General features: G+C 42.5%; 1 protein-coding gene across 1 annotated transcript in view; it reads left to right on the top strand.

Moving 5' to 3' along the window:
• The window catches only part of PTPRG (protein tyrosine phosphatase receptor type G), a 413,949-nt gene that overhangs the window by 364,321 nt on the left and 26,904 nt on the right, over positions 1–22,724 (top strand). Inside the window, 2 exon segments of the mRNA XM_035903838.1 lie at positions 9,654–9,745; positions 22,415–22,506. Of these exon segments, the coding sequence (XP_035759731.1) occupies positions 9,654–9,745; positions 22,415–22,506 (184 nt within the window).

Genomic DNA, 22,724 nt, shown 5'->3' with positions numbered 1-22,724 from the left:
GCAGTTTCTAATTTTCAGAATAATTTTGACTGATTTCTTAAAGGCAATGCCTCTTCTACATCTGCTACTTTATGATTTTTCAGTTCTTGACTCTTCTATATGATGGGGGGCCTGCTAATAGACTGCCTGGTAACTTCTCTGATATGCCTCGTACTTGGAGTCCTTTCTGTGTAATAAACGTGTATTTCCTTGACACTAAAACTCAAGGGGCTTTGAATGGGTTGTAGGCCTGAAACTTCAAAGATGTCCTTTTCTTGATAAATATTTTAAAAAAGGAACTCTTCCTCACTTCGTTTCAAGCACTTTCAAGGATCATCCCTCTAGTCCCAATGTTATAAGCCGGTAACGGAGGTACAATCCGTTGTTGCTCTGCTTCATGGTGTAGTGGACTGTACCTCTGTTACTGGCTTATAATATTTCCAGAATTTTTCTTATGGCTTATTTTGTCTGTGGAGAAGGTAATTTAAGACATACACTGCTTTTATTTTTCTGTGCTTCTTTATTATGCCTAAGTATGCTTAATACTGCTTACCGCTTCTTGGTATTAATTAGATTTTTCTTATACTATTCATTATCTTGGGATTTGTTTGATATTATTGCTGTTGTTGATGCTATTTATTTTTTAGAAACATTCTGACAGAAAATACAGCACTGTTTAATGCAAATGCTACTGGAAGGATTCTACTGATGTGGGGACTCTTTATTCTGATGTATTAATTGATGTGGGTCTGGTGTGTTTAGCGAAGGGAGCCCAGTGGATATGTTCACACCGCCCTGATGGTCTGATTTAACCAGAACACCACTTCAGCGAATACAACTTGCTTCTCTGCGGTATAGCTCTATTAATGCAGAGCTATGCCCAAGGTACTTAGCCCAGCAGATAAAGGAGTACTGGAGCGGGCAGAGCTCACGCTAACATGCCTGCATGTCTCCTGGCATCTGAGATAGGGCACTGGGGTCTGACTCGGGTATTTTTACTCAGCTGGTTAGAGATGTATTCAGCCTACCGCAGCAGAATACACAACGTAGTATTTCTCAGTGGTTCGGTTCAGTGGATGGTAGTTTATTGTCTCTGATATTTGTTTCCTTGTCACATTTGTTAACCTTTGAATGCAAGAAACTCATTAAAGCAATTCCTCTGCCACGCATACTCCAGGCTTCCCCAGAGCTCTCGAGTCACTACCAGATTAGTATCAGCGACAGCAAGAAGCAAATCTCCGCACGGGTTGATTGATAGCGAGATTAATGATCCTCAAGACTTCTGTCCAGGTTTATAATTTGGCAGCTTACAAATCTTTGCTTTCCGGGAGCTGGGTGGGGAAGGAGGACCAGCTGGCTGCCACCCGGTCTGTCTGTATTAGCGTGATGAGGTGACGTACATAGCCCTGTCAGAGCACTAGCACTAAGTAGTGTATTTTCAGTGTTCTCATTATCTGCCAGGTACTAAATAATTTGCTTCTCTGCTCTTGGTGCCAGCTGCTCTTTTCTTTTCCGTCGTGCTGTGCTTCCAAAGGTATCTTTTTGCTCCATTTCTAATTGCGTTCTAAACAGAGTTAACAATAAAAATTTTTAAGTAGCTATTTCTTTTTGAAAGAGCCAGTGGAAAAAAGCCCACCCTCCAAATACACAGTAATGAAAAGAGAAAGGAAATAATCACACTTTTAATATTTTATCCTGGCCCCAAATAAGCTAAACATGAAATATGTCCAGCAGTGTTGGGAAATCTTCCGAATTCTCCCATGCTTAGTCCAGGTGCACGTGGACATGTCCGTTGAGAAAGAGGGAACTTCCCATTGCGTATTTTGTTATATTTAACAAACTGGCATTTCATCCTGAAGATGGGCAGGGCCATCAAAACAGAGGAAAAAACTGCATCTAAATTTTTAGCACATTTTTGTGTTATCCTTAGGTCCCAGGCCATGGCTTGGGATACCTAAAATCATTGTCAGTTGAATGTCCTGATGTCCCATTCGGAGGAAGGAAAGCATATTTTGGCACAGGAAAGAGCAGGGCTTTTCCATTTTGAGGGTAATTAGGTGGGAGTAATTAGGGACATTTAGGCAAATGTTCCAAAGAGAGACCCAGTTCTGCTGTCCTCTCTTAGGTGGGATCATCTCTCTATTGTTTTTCTTATAACACAATTTCAATCCAGATGAATTACACTTTGTGTTTAAAAATACCTGTTTTTTAATCTCTCTGTGTGCTACCCTGTTTTTATTCTTTCCTTTCCTGAGATTCATCCCAAAGGGAATTCATGTCCTGAAATGATAATATCAAGTATGCCCAATTTTGAGTTCTTAGAGGTACTACTAAAAGCTTCTCTCTAGTAAGAGGCAATCTTCATTGATTGCTGCAGTTCTTGTGATTACAGAACAACTCTTCACTTGGTTAAATTTAGCTTCCTTCTGTGAGAAAGTTTTAGGCTCCTTTTTAATATTACATGATGTTTAGGGCATTGGAAGTACACATTTTATAGGAACTGCCTAAGGTATTATTTGATTGGAAAAGGCATGTCTTTGTTTTCCTCTGTGATTTTCTAGTCTTTGTTATGAATGTTGCATTAAATAAATAGCCGGCTCAGGGAGAGGAAAATGAATACGGCACGCTTCCCTTTGGTTTTTAAAACTGTGCCTAATTTTTAAACCATTTTAAGATACACCTATAGGTTTCTCTACCCCATTTTTGTCTGAAGACATTAAAGTTTTGAGTGGTAACGCATATAACCAGGGAGCTTGTTCTGTTGCAGTAGAAAATACTGATGAGTAAACCCATTCAGTCATCTGTAAAATTGCTGAGTGTATCCAACACAGCTGTTGTAAGTATTGATTAAAGCAGGAGGGGAAGGCCTGATGCTTCTAGCCCTGCCAGAGGTCACCAGGAGAGTAATTAGCCTCCACGTGTTACAGGGCCAAGTGTCATCACAAATAAGGTTTCACCATCACCTTTGCTGTTCTCCAGGGAGACCAGGAAGACGGTACAAGGAAGCATGGAAAATGTTTGTGCTGAGTTAAACTAAGATTTATCCACTTAAAATCTGCAGTTAAAGAGCTTTCTAAGTGCGTTTCTGCATTGGCCACCTGGGCACTTTCTGGCCGCAGAGCTGATGAAGGAGGGAGGACTTGAAAGCAGCTCATCTTGGTGTGTCTTGTCATTTCTTAACTGTTTAATCATTTGAATGTCCTTCTAAAAATTATTTCTTCTTGTGCAATGTCTGAGTTCAATACCGTACGTGATGTAAATGGGTGTCTAGCCTCTGGTGCAGGATAGGATCTCAGAGGATTGGGAGAAGAGGATTTTTAATTTTGTGGAGAGCTGTGTAGTCAGCTGGCAAATCTAGGCCATAAATATTAAATTAGCTGTCTTTCTGTGTCAGAAATCCCTAGTCTTGATTGCAGATTAGTTTTTCAGATGGACAGTTTTACTAGTGGTGTGTTCCTCATCACAAATACTCTCAAAGTTTTGTCCACCTTCTTTTTTGTTTTTTCCATCTGCCTTTCCCTTTTTCCTTGTCCTTATTTCTCTATGATACTGCAGAATGTGTGGTTCTAAGTAGGTGTGGTTGTACTGGTGATTAACGTTTGGGTCCTTTTAGCTTTTGCAGAACTGTGGGGGTGTGCAATAACTCACTAATGTGAAAAAGCGCTTCTCCTTGCCCTGGGGAAGTCCCCTGAAAGGGACAGTCTGCTCTTCACCATTCTGTCTAGGAAAGGATGCCAAGGACTTGGCACGCTCTGAACTTCTGAAACCTATCCATGTACCATCTAGACCTCTCCAGTTACCCTATCTGTGCAGTGCTTAACACTGCTCAAGAAGATTACAGGCAGAAATTGCTTTGTGGGGAGAAGGCGAATCGTTTTCGGGAGGGATAGGCAGGAGAAATCAGCATTATTGTAGGGAAATTTTCCTCCTTTTTGAGCTTTCCTTTATTCTCTTGGGTTTTATGCATTCCCACTTTGTATATCCTCCCGTAGCTCAAGTTCAGTCAGCCTTCACTGCCTTGCCGCTCCGGCATAGCACAGGTTCTTTTATAACTCAGCTTTTGAATTCTGATCATTAAGCATTAAGACCTGGGTAGGAAAATAATTGTAGAAAATTGGGGCAATATAAGCCATTTTCTGGCCAAAAAAGAGTAAATGCAGATTCCCCTCTGATACAATGAACGTAATATCACTGCTCCATGCTGGTCACTTACTCATATTCATAAGATCAGCTTTTTTCATGTGGTTTTCTCTTCTCTTTTTCTTCTTAACGCTTGAGTCGGTTTTATTGCTCATAAAAATCAGTGACTGATGACCCCAGCTAGAGCAGTGCAGACTGCAGGCAGCTGTTGTCCAGGCTCCCATCCGCTGCTCTGCTGGTGACATGCTCGTGATTTGCAGCGCTTCTGTTGTTCCGTAGTCTGCGGCTCTTTTCTGAGGAGTCATTGCCAATTCTGACAGTGACAAATCCTTGCCAAGGAATAGTGAAGCTAGTTTAAAGTGCAGAGCCATGTGCTACGAGTACACTTGACTGCATACATACTCTGGTTTTGGTGCCAGCAGAAACCAATCTTAATTGTGGCTCCTGGAAAACGTGCAAAACTGTTCAACGGGAATCTGAAGCATCTTTTCTTCTATTGAAAGTGAGAGTGAATGTGCAGAGGTAGTCAAAGGGGTCGTTTCCTGTCTTTTGATCCTTGTTTGGGAGTTATTTGTGGACGTCCCCATGATGCAGGAGCACGGTGAATGAATGCCTCTATCCAGGTTGCATTTGATAAAGACTGAGCCATGTCCCGTGCAACCCGCTTTAGAGGTCCGTTACAGATCCTGGTTTGACTCCTGTTCGATCTTGCCTGTTCTGCCCACCAGCTAAGGACACATAGGGTGGCTGCAGGGACTGTTGGCCTCTTTGTTAATAAATGTACATTCTGCAGAGCTCTCCCGTCTGTGGGAGGCTGTTTCTGGAGGAAGGGTACCCAGAGGACAAGGTTTGCCCTGCTCTGACAGTACTGAATAGGCCTCCAGGACCCTTTCAAGCCATCTGCCCCTGAATTGGTCATGCTTTAGGAGGTAATGACCCAAGAAGAGAGTAGTTGCAAGAAACTGGGAGCCTAGAGTTCCTAGATGCTATTACAGAAACAAAGCAGTATAAATCTGGCTTGCCTTGGAGAGGGAATAGACGCTGCTCCAGCCAACAGAAACATCTGGAAGAAGGAGCAGATCCCTAGTGAACAAGGGAGCAATGAATGTGCCAGTCGCTTCAGCGTGTGAGGCAGGACACGGCTCTTGGGTGTCCCCAGAAAGTGAAGCATTCTCTTCTGATTTTTCCTGTGTTCAGCCACTGTCCTGGTGGTTTCAGCCAGCCGCTGTGGAGGCAATCACTTGCCCCTCCGCCGTAATCCCTTGCTCCTTCTCTCCCTGCCTCAGCTGCTCCGGAGCAGCGCAGATCCCTCGCCTGTCAGCACAGATCAGGGGATGCTGCCCGCGTGAGACGGAGTAGGGAGCACTAAAGGCCAAGCGCTGCTCTCGGAGCTATTCCCAGCACTCCCATCGACTGCAGTGCGTGCTGTGTGTTTGTATTGGAGGCAGGATTAACTAAACACCGAGGCGCTATCTTCTACTCGAAAATAAAATGCATCCATGCTTTCAGGCCATTATGTGATCTGGTTCTCCCTCTTGCTTTTAGATGAGTATAAAGTAGAAGCTGCTTGAGGTTTATTAACTAATAACCAAGGAAACCTGTTTTGAGTGTCAAAATCTCACGAGGCATCCCTTCTTCTACAGAAGCTAATCTGGTATTTTGCTCTGCGGAGATGGACAAGCGTTTAACTCAGCTACAGGACAATCTCTTGGGATATTTTTAAGCTTGTGGTTTGATAATAAGGTGCTGCTGCTCTGGACTTTGCATCCTGTTAGTTTGCTTTAATAACCCATGGCCAGTATCTCTGCAAAAAGGTTCTGGACAGGGGGATGCTCTCCCTCACATCGGCTTCTCATTCCAGACCCTGCCTCTGCGCCTTCTCTGGGGAGATGCTAATCTCGCAGTGTTTTACTTTCTGCTTTTTGGTCCATATGTGACAACTGTGTGTCTGATCACCGCAATCTCTCACAGTTATTGTACCCCAGGGAAAGGGAGCCAAAAAAACATATGGGGCTAGAGAAAACGGTGTGCTTCACTGCACACAGGCATATTTCAGAGACAACAGACTCCCTGGTACTTTGCAGGAAAGATGTGGGCTCTCTGAAATCTTCTGGAAGTAAAATCAAGGCTGTGATTTCCTTTTCCTCAACCAGTGCTACAGAAATGCAAGAATTATTCTAAAATCAGTGTTTCAGTTGTTAAGATTTTAATAATCTTGTATGCCATTGGCAAGGCCCAATTGCTTATTCACTGAGGACTGCTTCGGCCAGAAAAAAAAAAAAGTGTTATTTTTTTCTGCTGATGATGTTGGTTTCTTGAGCAAACGGGCACACAGGTGCAAACACCTGCAGATGTATACACGCTGGGGTTAAAAGTTACGGCCCGAAGTGCTCATATGAAAACAGTTGTAGACTTGCACCTTGTCTAGCCCTGCATCCGTTCCCACCTCTCTACATGGCTGCTTCTCCAGTGGCTCGAAACAAGCAATTTTCTGCTCTTATCCTTTTCCTTCATCCAGCCCTCCCCATATGCGCACACAGATTTACTGCAGCCTCTTGTAGCCTTAGCAACTGCTGCCACTTAAGGTTTGTATGCTGAGGAAAAGGTAATGGGTAGGGGAAATGCCAGGGGATAGAAAGGAGCATCCTAAACTGGGGGAGAAGGCAGATGCTAAATTGTCTGAAATGCCTTTCGGTAGCCTTGTTCCCAGCTAGACACGAGTTTGCAAAAGGTTTTTCTTGGGCCCATGCGTTTCCTCACCCAGTCAGTGCCGGGCTGAAAAGTGGACATTACCCAAACTGGGGGCCTGGAGGTATCTGCCTGGAGCCCCGAGATGCAAGTGAGCTCCTGGAGCTGCGCAGAGGAGGGGTGCAAGACTAGGAAACAGATCCAGTAAGCAGAACTTGCTGGAAAACTCATCCAGCAACTTTGTGAAACCTATCATAAAAGGCCCTGCAAAGATCAGTCCACTTTATCCTGCTCTCAATATTGAGCTTGCATAGTCCCATCAGCGTTGCCTTCTGCTGTCACTGGGAGCCCCTGAGACATGGAGGGAGTCACCAGGACAGGGATCTGATGGCCTGTGCTCAGCTGTAGAGGCTAAACTTGGAATATCTACAGCAATTATGAGCAAGTGAAAAAAAAGAGTTTGAGAGGCATGCCTTCACCTTATGTGCCAGTATCCAGCATTGCAGAGTAATGAGCGTACTGTATTATATATGTATATACACAAGACAGGAGTGTATTGTAGCATTATGTTTGTGACTTGAGAAAACCTTTAGTCAAATTCCATGGTGACTGCCTTTTTAAAGCAGCTACAGAAAGTCTTCCAGGAATAAAAGACAGAATTGTTAATGACATTAATGATTGCAGAAAACTTTACTGTGTGAAATATTCATTTAATACATTGTTATTCCAATGTCGTGCTCAGCAGAGATATACTGGACTGGGTATTTGGCTATTGCCATCATGGGCCTAACGGTACCACCCAGACCAACACAAGTGCATGTTTTGAGGCTCGTAAGAAAAAGCTGTCTTAGGGCTGCATCAAAAAACATAATGCCAACCTGTCAGAGCCTCTCAGAGTATAAAATAACAAATTACAAAAAATAATTGCTTTTCTTAAGTATCATCAGCTTAAAAAAATCCTGTAAATCCCTACGTAAAGGTCTGTCTTTTTATCAAACACCTTCTTAAGGCCTTCATTAGAGGGAGAAGCCGTTCAAGCATTTTTGTAGTATTGACTCAAGGGAAGGAGCCCCAAATACATCAAAATCAAGAACATTTTGCCTGTTTCATATTCATAGTTTCTTCTTAATGTGTGACTGATTTATTCTGCTGCATGCCCCCAGGGTGTGCATTGTCCAAAATAAAGGCTGCCAAAAAAAATGAGAACAGGGAGCAAGACTGATGTTTTTCAATGCTGTGAGACTATTGCACATCTTGCATCCTCATGTGTGAATTCACCTTATGGTGTTTCTTAACAAAAGCATACTCACTAAATAAATAACTTCAGCACAATGCAAGATATCATGCCTGAAAATAGAAAGCTGCTCCGAGACAATTACTCCATGCTGTGAAATCCGCTCTCTCCTGCTTCTGCATTGTCTCAAGTTGTGCTTGCGCTCTAAAGCTCTGTGACTGTGCCCTGGAAAGTACAAATGCACAGAAAGCAAGTGCCCATGATTATTTTAGGCTCTGGTTTTGCCTAAGAGAGTGGTTTGCTTTTCAGTGACTTTTTTTTTTTTTTCTCTCTGGCCACATATGGATGTTGAAAGCAAAGGGAGCACAAATTACTTTGACAAAGTCAGCAAAGCCGGCTCTGCGGAGTGGGCCCTGAGCACAGCGCCCACATGACAGAGATGCAGACTGCAAGGCAGAAACTTATAAGCCACTACGGGCAAATATGTTTCAGCGAGGGAAAATATGTTTCAGCGAGGGAACCGGCAACTTGACAAAAGGCACGGCTCACAAGGCTGCCTGCAAAGTTTGCCCAGGTGTTGAGGAGCAGTTCGCTAAGGGCGGCAGTGAGGGGGATCCTTCTGCAAGGGGAAGCTATTGTTAAGCGCCCCGACAGATGAGAGCATACCCTTCTCCTGCCACAATAGCTGCTCACACCGAGCAGGACTCATTAAATATTCAGTTCCAGCCTCAAGCAGCTCATTAAGTCAGCAATGAGCAGTGACGCTGCTGTTGGAAAACCCTGCCTCAGTTAACATCACCATGCAGAGCCTCTTTGGATCTCTTGATGTTATTCTGCTCAGTACCTTTTCTGTGATGACCAGCTTGTGCTCTCTGCTTTGCATTAAATACAGGTAAAAAAAAAGAGTCAGGTGGATTTAAGTTCTCCTATTCTTTATAGGCCTTTTCAGAGATGAGTCCTGGGGCCCGAGCTAAGTGTCTATTGCATTTTTTCTGTGGCAGCGTATGTAAGACAAGTTTGCAGGAGGAGGATGGGATAAGGGTTATATGGCTTTAGTGTTAAAAAAAAAAAACAAATAAAAAACCGTAATGCTTGAAGGATAACTTCCATAGCAGAACATCATGACATGCAGCAGTTACAGATGCTGTATGACTGTCTGTCGGCTGTTACAAGCAGAAACTTTTACAGTAAGTGTGTTTTCCCTGGAAATGCTAGTGTCTTAGGTGGCTTTTGGCTTGAACTGTATGCTGAATATGTTTCTTGTGTGCAGTTTCTTTCTGAATGATGTATTTGAAACCTGTTTTGCAACCACTAACTTTTGTGAGCATAATTTTGTATTCAATAGTACTTAGCAATAATATAAAGAGGCGTTTATGATGGGTGGATGTCAGATGTCAATGAGTTAGAACACAGAATCTGGAATTAGGATTGTAATTGTGGAAAACGCATATGCTTTCACGCATCGATGTTTTAAAACTATAATGTCTGAAAGCGTGGAACAGAAATGAAACAGAAATGGAGAAGCAGAACATGGGCAAAAGTTTTCAGCTTTTTTTTCAGAGGGCAGTTTTTCACACCCTAAATCTATTTTTTTTTCTTTTTCCTTTAACAGAAAGTGTTTTCAGACTGCCCATTTCTATGTGGAGGACAGCAGTTCCCCCCGTGTGGTTCCCAATGAAAGTATTCCCATTATACCTATTCCAGGTAAGACGGGCTTAATCTCCTGTGTTTGTGCTTCTTGGAGGCTGTTTTAATTCTATAAAGAAAAGAAGGTTGTGCTTGTGATAAATCATGGGGGTTTGGTAGAAGTTTGTTCTATCCGTGCTGCTTCATTTAATTTAAGTTGCTTTGCAATGGGGCTCTGAGTGCCAATGCTGTATTTTTTCCATAGGCACCTCTCCCACATTCTTTTAATAGAAATTTCGGAATAACCTTTGTAAAATGTCAAACACATGAGCAACATTTCTTAAAAACACTAAGGTGTTGCATCCAGGGTGAAACCAGCTGCTCCACCAGGGCAGGTTGTGGGCGAGGGATATACAGCTCCACCGCTGCCTCAAGACCAGGGGGCTGGCCCCCCGCTTCCAGCATGTGCAGAGGTGGGGTCTGCTGGGTCTCGAGGAGGAAAGCAAGACACAGGGATCAGCAAACAATCTCAAGTAAAGTCCAAAGCCATCTGTTAACTTGGTATTAATCAAGTTACCAAAGGTCACATTCTCCTCTCGGCTAGACTGAGAGCGAAGCTGGAAGCGGAGTTTAGCACTGTTCTCTCTTCTTGAGGCATTTCCCCTGGGAATCATTAAGTGCAGGATCCAGCTCCCTTTAAGCAGTGATGACAGAGAGCAGCTTGGTGTAACGGTGGCCTTTGCAGCCACTGCCTTGTTTGATGTTGCTCAGTTTCACAAGCAGAATTAAGATACCCCAAATGTTGTATTGACCTCAGTCTGTCAAATGCTTGTACTTGTTGCTTCAAGGTGTTTTAAGTTTCCTTGTTGTATTCTGTAATGTGTGTCTTTGGTCTAGGATTCAATCTGCAGCTAATTAGATTCATTTTACCAAAAAGCATTGAAAGCCATCTCTGAGACACTGAAGAAACATGTGTCCTAGAAAAATGAAAGAATCCAGTTACATTTTCCTTGACTTTATTCAGTAGATGCGTGACTATCCTTTCTAGAAAGAGTCTTTCAAAATACCCGTGGGAACTAGTATGAAAGGTTAGCTGTTACATTCCTACAGAAAACGTTACTCCTTGCGGTCTGATGCTGTGCCACTGAAAATAAAAGAAAACGTGCTATAACGTGCTATCATCTCCTCTCCTGTCTGTAGCAAACTAAGATGCACGTCCTGGCCACTTCCTTAGCAAGAAGCCACCCTTCTTCTCCTTCTCCTTTAGGGTAACTTGAGACAGGAGGTTTTAGTCTTAAACCACCTGCGATGAGTTTTCACAAAAGAACCCTGATAGTTGGAGAACTGTTCTTCCTGCTCTAAAACCAGGAGGAGCACTTCCCTGTTGGGGCTGGTTTTGGCAGTCAGCTTAATGGTCCCACCATGCCTGCTCTTGTGTGACGCCTCCTTAGGGCTTGTGAGGAAGAGGAGGGTGGGCTAACCTGGACTCTGCAAAGCAGTGTCAAAACCCGGGGGATTATGAGCACAAGGCACTGGGAGGAAAGAAGTTCTCCCCTCAGAGAGAAGTCTCTTTGGCCAACGTATAGGGTTTTTAACAGCAATTGAATCAAATTTTTCTTAGATAAAGAAACCAGCAGAAAGCTCCATCTTTTCATGCTGCAATCTGGGTTGTTGAGACAGCGGTTCTTCCCTATTTCACAGGGATGTTTTGATGGTTAGTCCATTAAAGACTGGGCAGCATTCATATAAATTGTAATAGAGGCTAAAGAAGCTCCATTAAAACTGTTCAGCTGGCAGGTGCCGTGAGGCCAGCACTAATGCTTCTCCAGCAGCCATTCGAGCATGTAACAACAAGTGGCTGAGAGCAGAACAACGCTGCCTTTTGGGGACATCCTCCCATGACTAGAGCAAGCCAAGCTCTTGGACCACAGGAGCTTTGGGACGAACGTGATGCACCCATCACTGCAGTGCACCCCATGCTCTGCTCAGGTTCAGTGACGCTGAGGAAGAGCCGCTCACCCCTGATAGTGGGCACTGCAGATTAAGGCACCTCCTGAAAAACTGCTGCAAGACGCGTCGAGGAGCTTTGCAGTTAAAAATCTGCAAGGACTGCTGATGAGCTCTAAGGCACGTGGAGAACTGGGCCTTAGATGAAGGTTTAGTCTAGTGGTTTATTCTAGCTGAATGTGGCCCTCAAATTCCCAATCATGTGACAAGATTTTTGTCAATATAATGGACATTTAGACACCTGCATACAGACATCCAAATGGAGGTGCCTTAATCTGAAGCTGAATCATGCCCAGAAGGTCTTAAGAGAGAATGAACTGATGAACTTAAAGATCTTGGCACTGACAGTAAAGCTATTCAGGCCATTCAAAAGCCAAATCACCCTCTGGAAGTCCCTCTCAGTGTGTATTACCTGTACTCATCTGTAATGAGGCTCGAAGTTAGTAGACATAAATTCCAGCTATGTTGGCTTTTTCCAAAGATGGGAGATACTGCCTGAAAAGATCTTGAAGCTCTCCTAAACATTTTCCTTGTTTGGAGATGTAGAAGAGGCCTGTTTTCCCCCATATACCTGTTGCTAAATGACACTCTTCTCTGACGTCAGCTGCTGCTCCCACATAGGCAGCCCACTGAAATGCCTTAAAAACATTAAATGACAAAATTCTCCTTTGAACTGATTGCAGCTGATGAAATGATAAGCCTCTGAACTTTTCTCCTGGAAGCTGCTAGAGGGTGTGAGAAAGTCTTACTTGCCATGTTGATCCTAGAAGCAAAATATAAGTGGCATTTTCACAAAAGCAAGTTTTTCAAAGTAACCTTGTTAACTTGTAAAACCCTATCCTTACAAAAGATACTTGAAGAGATCCCTGTGGAACCATGCATCTACCTCCTACAATTCAATAGACCAACTTTTAATATTGGTTGTGTGCAAGCAGCCACACTGATGGCGATTTAGAGCAATGTGTCTGAAGACGCTGAGTAGATTTGCCAGGGCCCATGTACAGCATGCAGTGAGCCGCCGGTCGGAGGAAGCCGAGCGATTTGGGTTGGCTGGTCCTGGCCCAGGTGTGGGGTGGCTCTGCCAGGTGTCTGGCAGCCAGGCACAGCGATGTCCTGGTGCAGCTCAAGAGGTTTCAGAAGCGGGCTCTGGTGTCTCTGCATGCCACCACTCTGCTCCGTGACATGTCAGCACGCTCAGAGGTAGCTTTTGTGTTTATTTCTGCACCACATTTTGCTCTTGTTTAGGCAAACCTTCTGTTTTCTCAGGTCTGTGAACTCTAAAATCAATCTGCCAGCTGCCTGTAATAGGCACGCAGTACAATTTTTCAGGTCCAAAATCTAAAAAAATTGTCTTGTAAATGAATGATTTTACCCATTTTCTATTTCATTTCCCATGGCGTACGTGCTTAATTATTGTGCATGAAGCCACATCACCCATAGGCGTGTGCTTATCTGTGCAAATTTGCTCTGAGACCCAAATCATTATCATTATTCATAATTATCTGCACTGCTTGATCTAGAGAAACACAGGACAAAGGAGATACCATTAACTGAGTCACCCACTGGATATTACAGCTGAGGTATAAATCTAAACTCACACAAGCCTTGCGCCTGACAGTTATGCATCTGTAATCAATGGCAGATTTCTGAAACTCCCCTGCTATTCAGCCCAACAAAATTATTTCTCTATATCTTCTCTTTTTGCCTCCACACTCAGTTAATTTTGGCCATGTCCATATCATCTTACCCGGATCTCTTCACTGTAACATTTGGTCTTCGCAAGATCTTTTTCTCAGCAAAAACCAGCTCCTGTTCCTGTTTGTTGGGTTGGGTTTTTTTCCATAGCTGGGTCAGTATCTGGTTAAAACATTTCTGGACTTGATCCTTTTCAGTAGAGTTGGATAAGTAAGTGTAACAGCAGCATCATAGCTCTATGTTTTCAGCACTGCAAAACAAAATGCATCCCCATCAGTTTTCCTTTGCTCTCCTCACAAGACCCGCTCCACGACAGCAGTGAAGAAGTGCACCTCTGTGCAACTTAGATACCATCAAATAGTGGAACTAGCACAAATTCCACTTCTACCTTCCTCTTCCTATCCTTTGTTTCAGAGCTTTCCCGCTCTTGGGTGGTGCGTTGTTCTGGAGCTTGCTGTGGCTTTACTGGTTCTGTGCCCAGCCCACGGGCACAGTGGACGCTGTGGCACAGATGTCAGCAGGACTTGTCGTGAGATCAGGACAAGAGATAGTTGAGGCTTGACCCTACGGCAAAACTTAAAACTCCACGTAGTCTTGACCGCAGTCCAGAGGAACATGGCTCATAAAGAACACAACGGCTGGCTGATGCAGCTGATTCATTTAGCATATTATTCCAGGTGTCTTTCACCATTTTTAGTATAAGTAAAATGTCTCAGATGTGATGCCAGTCATTTCAGCTGTGTCTAGACTACCAGACCAAGGAGCACTTCCCAGTCGTTGGATCAAGGTGCATGCAGATTTAGGTTTAAATGGCAGTAAATTAATTTTTTAACTAGTACTGGAGTTTATGAACAGTGTATTTAAAATAGCTAGTGACAGAATCTGATTGATGGAGAAACATTCTCATGCTTCTTCCAGAGTGACTCAGTGTGGGTGCATGAGCCCAGGAAATAATGGAGTAGCCAAGTGCGTTGCAGTGAAAAAGTGTCTTGACCACCTCATGCAGACATGTGAGGGTGTGAAGGCCAGTATAGCCATGGCCATCCTTCATTTCCCTCTGTCTTCTCATGGTTGCAAGGAGTTCCATCAAGAGTCCATCTCACTAACTCTTAGCTCCTGTTAAATCTCTGCAGAATTTTGAAACCTTCTTCCTTATTCCTTCAATAACCATGGTTGCCTTGAACCTTGCCTGACGAACATCAGTGATTAGACTTGATGTGGTTTTTACGAGCTCTCTTTCTGCACTTCTGATACCTTCTGGTGGCATCCACCCTGTGACAAATAGTTTCTATTAAGAGACTGTAACAAGAGGTATCTCATTTGACAAGGAAACTGCGGGTTCCCAACAGAGGGTGGTATCTTACTGTTTTCTGCTAAGATATAGCTGTCTCAAGTTGCATCCCAAGAGCTAAAGAGCAGCAGCAGGACACATCTGTGGCCACTACGGTGACAGCGTACTGAGCAGCGATCCTCTGTGCTAGGGACTGGTGAGGTACAGTGAAAAGTGCGAGCTGCAGCTGAGGACTTAGTTCTCAAGGGCATGAAGCTCTTCACTGAGCACAGAGGTAGTGCTCCTCAGCTGTTCAAGACTTTATTTCTGCTTTCTGCTCCCTGCGGATTTATGTTCCAGCACCATATTGTGAATTGTACCTATCTTCAGCTTCAATTAAATTCATGAATGCAATATTGCAAACACAGCTGTCCTCTGAAGCCAAGAAAATATCAAGGTATTTTAGGGAACATCCACCTTCCTTTTTCTCAGCTACCCAACCCTGCTCCTGCAGTACACTGAAGAATTTATGGTATGATATCTAATCATGGTACTTGCAATGGAGCCTTCGGGAGTTGGCTAAATCATCCCAAAACGTGTTTTCATGGTGGCCATGTGAAATGCGGATGGATCCTTTTCTAAGAGCTGTCACACTGGGATGTAGAGCTGTGGAGTTGAACCGCCATGTGCTTAGATGTAAGGCATGTATGTAATTGATGGCACGACTGAGACCCGAGGATGGAAACGTGTGAGATTAAAATTGTGTTCCTTAGCAGGCAATACCAAATAAGAACATTTAATGTCTGTGCTAAGGGAAAATTCACATTATTTCATTCTCTTGGACCGAAATTGGTTTTTTGCTTAAAGGGAAGAAGTGTATCGCTATTACATTTATAATTAATGATAACCTAATCTAAGATTTGTACAAGCAGATTTAAACCGAGCTCTTATTTTGACACATATAAAATTTTGTCAGTAACATCTTTATATTCCTGACTGACACATGGCTAATAGCATTGTAGTAGATTAAATCTTGAAGCAAGAGAGATGAATGTAGCTACAATATTACACAGGTGATTTTTCATATTCTGCTTTTTCATGTGTCTCCCCGTTATCAGAAACCTGCCCGTCTGTTCATTTGACTTGATTATAACAAATAGATAGTAATTACCTTGCTGAAAGGACTTCTGTGTTTTTCTTTCAACATGCCCACCTATCCAGGACTTTCCAATGTATTCAAAGTGTCTTCTGCGCCTTTTCATTTTGAAAGGCGTTTTTTATTAAAAATAGTACTTCATAAACACATGATTGCAAAAAATGTGCATATTAATGAGGAATAGTGTCCCCAATAATCTGTCCTTATTTATTATTTATTTTAATTTAGAATTTGTCTTAATTACTGTGGTCAGTGGCTCTTATTTAATGCCATCCTTAAAGCTTCAGCAGGCTTCAGCAGGTAGTTTGATCTCCTAGAATGAAACCCACTGTATTCCCTTCTTAGTATTTACGCAGATATGGTCTCCACAGAAAGCAGACACCTTCTCAATATTAAGGGGGTTTTAATGACTTTGTTTTATCATAAATTAATCGATACTCATGTTATACAAATAAAACTGTTCTTGTATTGCTGGCCATTTTTTTATACAGCAAGCAATGTGATCAGTCAGAAAAAATTAGTTATTCCAAATGAAATACACTGGCTTCTGTTGCATTCTTATTTTAAATAGTTAAGCAAGGAAAGCCAGTATACTGCAGAACTGACTATATAAATGTGTATAATTCAAATGCATTAAACCTAAAATGGTTTGAAGCAAGCTGGGCACCGCCGTTTTTTACGTGTGGAATTACAGTATTCGCGTGAGTTAGGGCAGGATCTGGCTGTGGAGTTGCCTGCTCAAACATTTCAAATTCAATCAGTGCCAAAATTTGAGCTGCATGTGAAGTCCCTGGTCCCTCTAGGTGTGTGTGCTTTGGTTTAGAGGTTTTTGTTTAAGCTTCTCTGTAGAGGTGGACACCTGACCTTAGTGGAATTGATAGGAGTTTTTCAATAACCTCTACTGGGGCAGAATTTTACCCAAGGGTGTGCTCTTAATCCTTGCAATATTCTTTATGATTGGCCACTCTTCTAGAGACAGAGCAAATACAGACCTATTTGGGCTTTACATCCCCATTTAGTAGTGTGTTGTATGCACTCTCATATCGCGTGGTTCGGCTGCATAGATCCTACTTAAATCTGTGCTATGAGTGCCCCGTTGCTTGTTGTGGAAATGAATCTGCTGGAATTGCACTCCACATGGTTACTTCTGCTGCAGTGCTGCAGGTGAAGGCAAGCCTTTGCTATAGCTCTTCAGCCTATCAGTCTGATACGTATTGTAGCTTATGGAATGGCTGTTAGACTCAGTTTTAAGTAATATGCATCCTGAATATTGATGCTAGGTATACCAGCTGCTTGCAGAATTTTTCCATCCCTCTTAGTAAAAAATAAAAACCCATAAACCCCACTGAATGTGGTTAACAATAAAATAAATATTAAAAAAAAAAAATCCTGGGATTGCATTCACTGTTCTCTCTGGCAATGGAGAACAAGGGGGTGGAAGATGAATTGATATCCCAGCGTTGAATGCTGTTGGGAACAGAAGGGTGCTTGTTTGCTGTGGGTATGGGAAAACATATTAGATATGTTATCGTTCAGTGAGTTAAGAGGTCAAATCCAGTCCTACTATGATCCTACTGGTAGATACTTCTTTCCAATCGGGAAAACTTTTTTTGCAGAAGACGAGAACTGTGAGGATCCACACTATTGAGAGTGGATTCTCCGGGATTATCGGCACTGACGGTGTCACTGGTTTCATGATTGTCATAAACCAGGTTAGGTTTGCGTTGCCCTCAGAAAGGGCAGTTTCCCTGTCACTTCACTGTTCCTCATGCTAATGAGTAGGATCAATCCATCTACTCCACTGACAACTAATCCTTCTTCCCCTTCCCCACAAATCAATTAATCCTTTCTTATAGCCATCAGCCAGATCAGCAGGCTGATTCAGTTCACTGCCTAGCCCCGCAGGCAGGGACAGGGGAGTGGGAGAATCCCCTCGTCCTTTGGCTGCAGCCAGCTGTGAAGGGCACGCTGAGAAGTGGTGGAGGTGCTTCTGAGATGCCAGGGATGGCAGCAGCAGTGGAGCAGTGCAGTAAGTGGCTGCTGTTGGAGCAGATGGGCCAAGCCACGTGACAGCTGTGGCACATGAATCCAGGTGGCTTTGCAAATGAGAGAGTGAAGTGCAGCGATTAACAAACAAATGGAATAAGTTTTCACATTAGAAGTAAGGCATGAGATACAAGGAGTATATGGGATTTAGTAGACTGGGTAAGAGAATAGCTGAAAACCAGAAAGCATTTACAAACAGAATGAAAGACATGGAAGAATTTTCTTACCAAGACTTCTTCGTGTGTGTCAAACACCTGGTCTTCAGAAACACCAAAACTCCAAACTAGACAAAGGTGATACAAGGAAGCACTTTGGTTTTGACCTCCTGGAATAATTCCTGACCCAAAACCTTCTATTCCAGTTCAGTGCCACTAAACTATCCAGTGAGCTCTCAGGCTGTAAATGAATCAAAATGAGTCTTAGACCTTATTATGGGGAAATGCCATCTCTGATACCATATCCCATTTTTCTTGTGAAATTGGCCCCTATTGCTTTAACATTACAAAGGCACCTTATTAAGTGGGAGAGAGGGGAAAATCCTTCCTGGCAGGATTACTAATTACCCAAACTTTGAATGTAATGCTGTTATAACTTTATTGCTTCTGTACACTTTGGGCTTCTATTGAAGGTGGCTGTCTTCTGAAGGAATGTATTAAGTATCCTGCATTGTCAATTGCCGTTTCCTAGAAAATGAGGTGTAGGTGAAGGGTTTCCTCTTCTGTCATTTTTTTTAAACAAACTTGGCATTCTCCCTTTGTGGCAGGAATTGAGCTCCGCTGTGGTCTCCTTTGGTTTTGTGGTTTTGATGCTCCTCTCAGACATTTGTCTTCGACCAGCAAGCAAAGATGGGAACTCCACCAAAGTGTTAAATGTCTAGCATAGTAATTAAACATACCTTCACCTGCTGTCTGATTACAAAGATCATTATTTTAAGTTATATTCCTTATAATAATAAAAATATGTACTATTATTTTAAAGTCCTGGAGACCTTTGCCCCGTCCATCTAAGACTACTTCTTTCTCTGCATAGCACAAAGGGTTAGTATGTTAGTGTGGTGCCAGATTCATCTCATATTTTGTAGAGACGTAAATCCAGAATCACTTTATTGACACTGATAAAACAGATGGCTAAACCCAAGCTAGACAGAACTGTAATTGTAGCTGCGGTGTTAGAGGTGAAAGTATGTAATTAAAACATTTCCCGCTTCTCTTTGAATAATATGTAGGTCTTGCAAAATGTAAACATCATACTGACCATATCAAATGTCACTCTAGCTTCTGGATGGGAAAAGTATATGGTGCAAAAGGGAATATGCGCAGAATGACTATGAGAGCTCCTAATTAGCCATTATAGGATTCCATTAATCTCTTCAATCGACTAAAAGAATTATAGTCATGGAAGTCCATTTGTCTTAAGATGGAAAGAAGGCTTAACCAAAGCCTTTGGACTGATGATAATGAAAGGCAAAGCATATTCTGTGCATCTAGCTACATCTGTTGGTTTTCTTAGAGAAGGTCACAGCCATCTTCAGATAACGTCAGAGCAGATATCATTCAAGACTGCTGAGTGTATTAGTACATATTTTACCAGAGGTCTGGCAAGCTGCCCGTGGCTACGCATGCATATACATATACATATAAAGTAATTTGTGTTCCTGGGTGGGAGTTTGGAGTTGGAGGTCATGGATAGAGAAGTACAGGCCCAAATGACTTGGACACTTCTCTGTTCCCTTGGTTTGTGTAATGGACTCTAACGTACCTACAGCTCCTTCCTTGTGGCTGTCAGCGGGGGCAAGAGGGGCGCGCAGCCGGGGAGCAGCCGCGTCCTGCCCGGCTGCCGGCTGGCTGTCCCCCCGGGCGCCGGGCCCGCTTTGCGCAGCCGGGGAGCAGCCCCCTCCTGCCCGGCTGCAGGCTGCCTGTCCCCCTGGGCGCTGCGCCCGTCCCTCGAGGGGTGGCCTCCGCCTGGCTTCTGTGCCATAGCTGCTGGATCTTGCACGGTCAGGAGGACCACGTTATCCCGGCACTTTGAAAGCTGGAAATCGTAAGCGGTTTTTTGAGTTTCTAATGTTTCTGGTTCTGATCTTAATCTTCCTAATATGAAACAGTTACATTTGCTCCAACGTTATTTTCCTGAGTTTATGGGAAGCTTCAGCAGCATAAGCTTCCTCACATGCAGTGAGCTCATATGTCAACAGTATTTCCTATTTAATTTATTTAATGTTTAATTGTTGCCCATGTTATCAAATAGAGTAAGAAACTGCAGTGGGCTAAGGCTTCTGGAGGGAATTGGAAGTGAAAATGCAGAAGAGAAGAAAGGGAGAAGAACCAATAAAGGATAGTGAACACCACAGAAGTGACTTAGCAGTGGCTATAAAGGTGGAGACATACTGCCACCATGCAGCAATGACGATAAAAAGAAAACTAACCATATTTTGCCATGGATCTCTGGTGCAGACCCATCCTTGAAATTGGTGGGAATTCAATGGACCAGAGAGCACGTTATCTCTAATGTATTTTTTGGCTCACAGATCACAATTAAAATTAAATTCTGCCTTCTGCAAAATTAAATTGGACACACTGGTCTTGCTGCAGTGAATCCTTGATCTCGGTTGGTCTCAGTTGAGCTAGACTACTCAAGAAAAAAAACAAATGATAACTATGGAACTTTTCTTGTGAGAGTATGTGGAATTGCTATCATAGCACAAGTTGTTTTCAAGGAAACCTAGGATGTATAGGTTACTTTTCAGGAGAGGAAAGATTGTTTTACAGGCTCTTGCTATTGACTGCTGTTCCTATAGATCATTCCATTCAAGTGTCTTGGCTGCAAAAATATTAATACAAATGTTGTTATGAGATGATGATATTCTCAATATTACAGAGAATAAATGTTATCACTTAAATATTGTAAAGTGCCAGCATTTCTGCATGCTGCAGCTTTTTGCTAAGATGAGCATACACTTGTCAAATGTTTTGAATTCTGTATTATTCAGTAAATGAGCATGTGGTTAATTAAAGTAGCATTACTGTACTGGAAGGTGATCAGACTGCAAACATAAATTTTGCGATTGGCTCTTGTAAATAAATAGAAGAGACCTGATTGAGAACGGAAAATGTCAGTAGATGCAAAAAGCCACCCTAGAGCGTTACCTGGTAAAATAAGAGTAGAGGAGTAATGACATGGTCAATATTAACTGCCATCAGACGGAAAGAAATCAGATTGTCAGGGATCTATAAAATTGTTGCCAAAGTAGAACCTCATTTACACATACAGATCTTCATACCCTTTGCTAAGAAAAGCATATGTGACAGCTTAGAGGTTTTAGCTGCCAAAGATCTTTCACTCTGAATACAGTAAATGTCACATCTATTTATTTATCGTTAAATTTTGCTAAGTATCTGTAGAAATATTTGGATTTTTTCTATCATAATGTAGATGTTTAAAAGGAAAAGAATCCAGATTATAATGCAGCTGTAGCACCAAACCATATGGCTGCTAAATGGGAGCAAAAATACACCGCTGAATTACTGGGAGTAAACATAAACTGGATGCGATCTTCAGAAGAATATTAAATGGAGTATATAAATACCAGAGTATTGCCATAAAATCATGCAATCAGACAATAGTAGCCATCAGGCAATAGATTATTTCACATGCTGAAAGTAATCACAGTTGTATAGCAATTTACGTTTTCTAAATGCCAGACTGAAAATATTAACTAATGAATCTTGGCAAGCACAGTGTTTCTACCAACTGCATCAACATCTAGGCCTTTTTTTGAGAGAGACAACAAGAGAAAAATAAGGCAGCCATCCTACACCCCAGCTTTATTAGAATCCGTCCAGAGTCTCAGGTGCTCAAAACAGTCTTGTTTGTCTTTAATTCAATTCAAGCCTCTGACTTCTTTCTTTTAAGAAGATGTCTGTGGGTGATTTATTGATATGTTGGGTGGATTTTGCACTGTGCCGAGTAAGAACAAATGGTCCAGTGGAATACATATTCCATGTTATGAATAGTGCCTGGCATGAGAGAGAACTCAAATTAGCGTGGGTGTTGGGTTGCTCAGAGACAGTTTCGTGATAAGTCCATTTGGATTCTTGTGTAAAAAGGAAAAAGTTGTTAACTGTCAGGATAAAGGCTTGTGCCTCTGCTCGGTCTGGTAAAAACTTACTGGGGGCAATTGTCAACTGTACTTTTATATTTTGGGTCTCTTCTGTTCTTTTTAAACAATGTGGAAGGAGAGGAAGCCTCTTCATCCCATCCACAGCCATCTTTAAACTGCAAACAAGAACTAAACTATCCTTGAACTTCAATTGGACTTTGTAAATTATCATCGTGGGGAACAGACTCTCAGGATTCATAACTGCAGTGCTTAGAATTAGAAATATAATATGAAGAGTTTACCTCAAAATTGGCCAGATTCATCAAGATTTCTTATTATCCCATATTGAACTAGCTGTGCCCCTGGGAACTCCGATCTAAGTGATATTGAGTGAAGACTTTCTCTCCTGAGTTTGTAGCTGAAGTTTTATGTATGAGGCAAACAGCAACTCTGAGCATCTCTTTCTTTCCACAGATGATATGGAAGCAATTCCAGTCAAGCAGTTCGTTAAACACATCAGTGAGCTGTATTCCAATAACCAGCATGGGTTCTCGGAAGACTTTGAGGTACGATTTAATAACCCACCAATAAAACGTTGTTTTCCTAAAGTTAATTGTGTATTAATACTTGGGGACCATGCCACATCTGTGTGATGCTGTCATGTCAGGTAAATGCAATGTTCAAATGTATCCAAAGAAACGGGGAAATACCAGTTGGCCACCAGGTATGAGCAGTGTGGGACTGGACATTTATAGGTGATTCTAATGCCCACAGATTTGGTGCC

This window comes from Egretta garzetta, unplaced genomic scaffold (assembly GCF_000687185.1).
Source record: "Egretta garzetta isolate BGI_Z169 unplaced genomic scaffold, ASM68718v1 scaffold91, whole genome shotgun sequence".
Lineage (NCBI taxonomy): Eukaryota > Metazoa > Chordata > Aves > Pelecaniformes > Ardeidae > Egretta > Egretta garzetta.
Note: the sequence above shows the minus strand (reverse complement) of the source record. Positions and strands in the feature narration are given on the sequence as shown.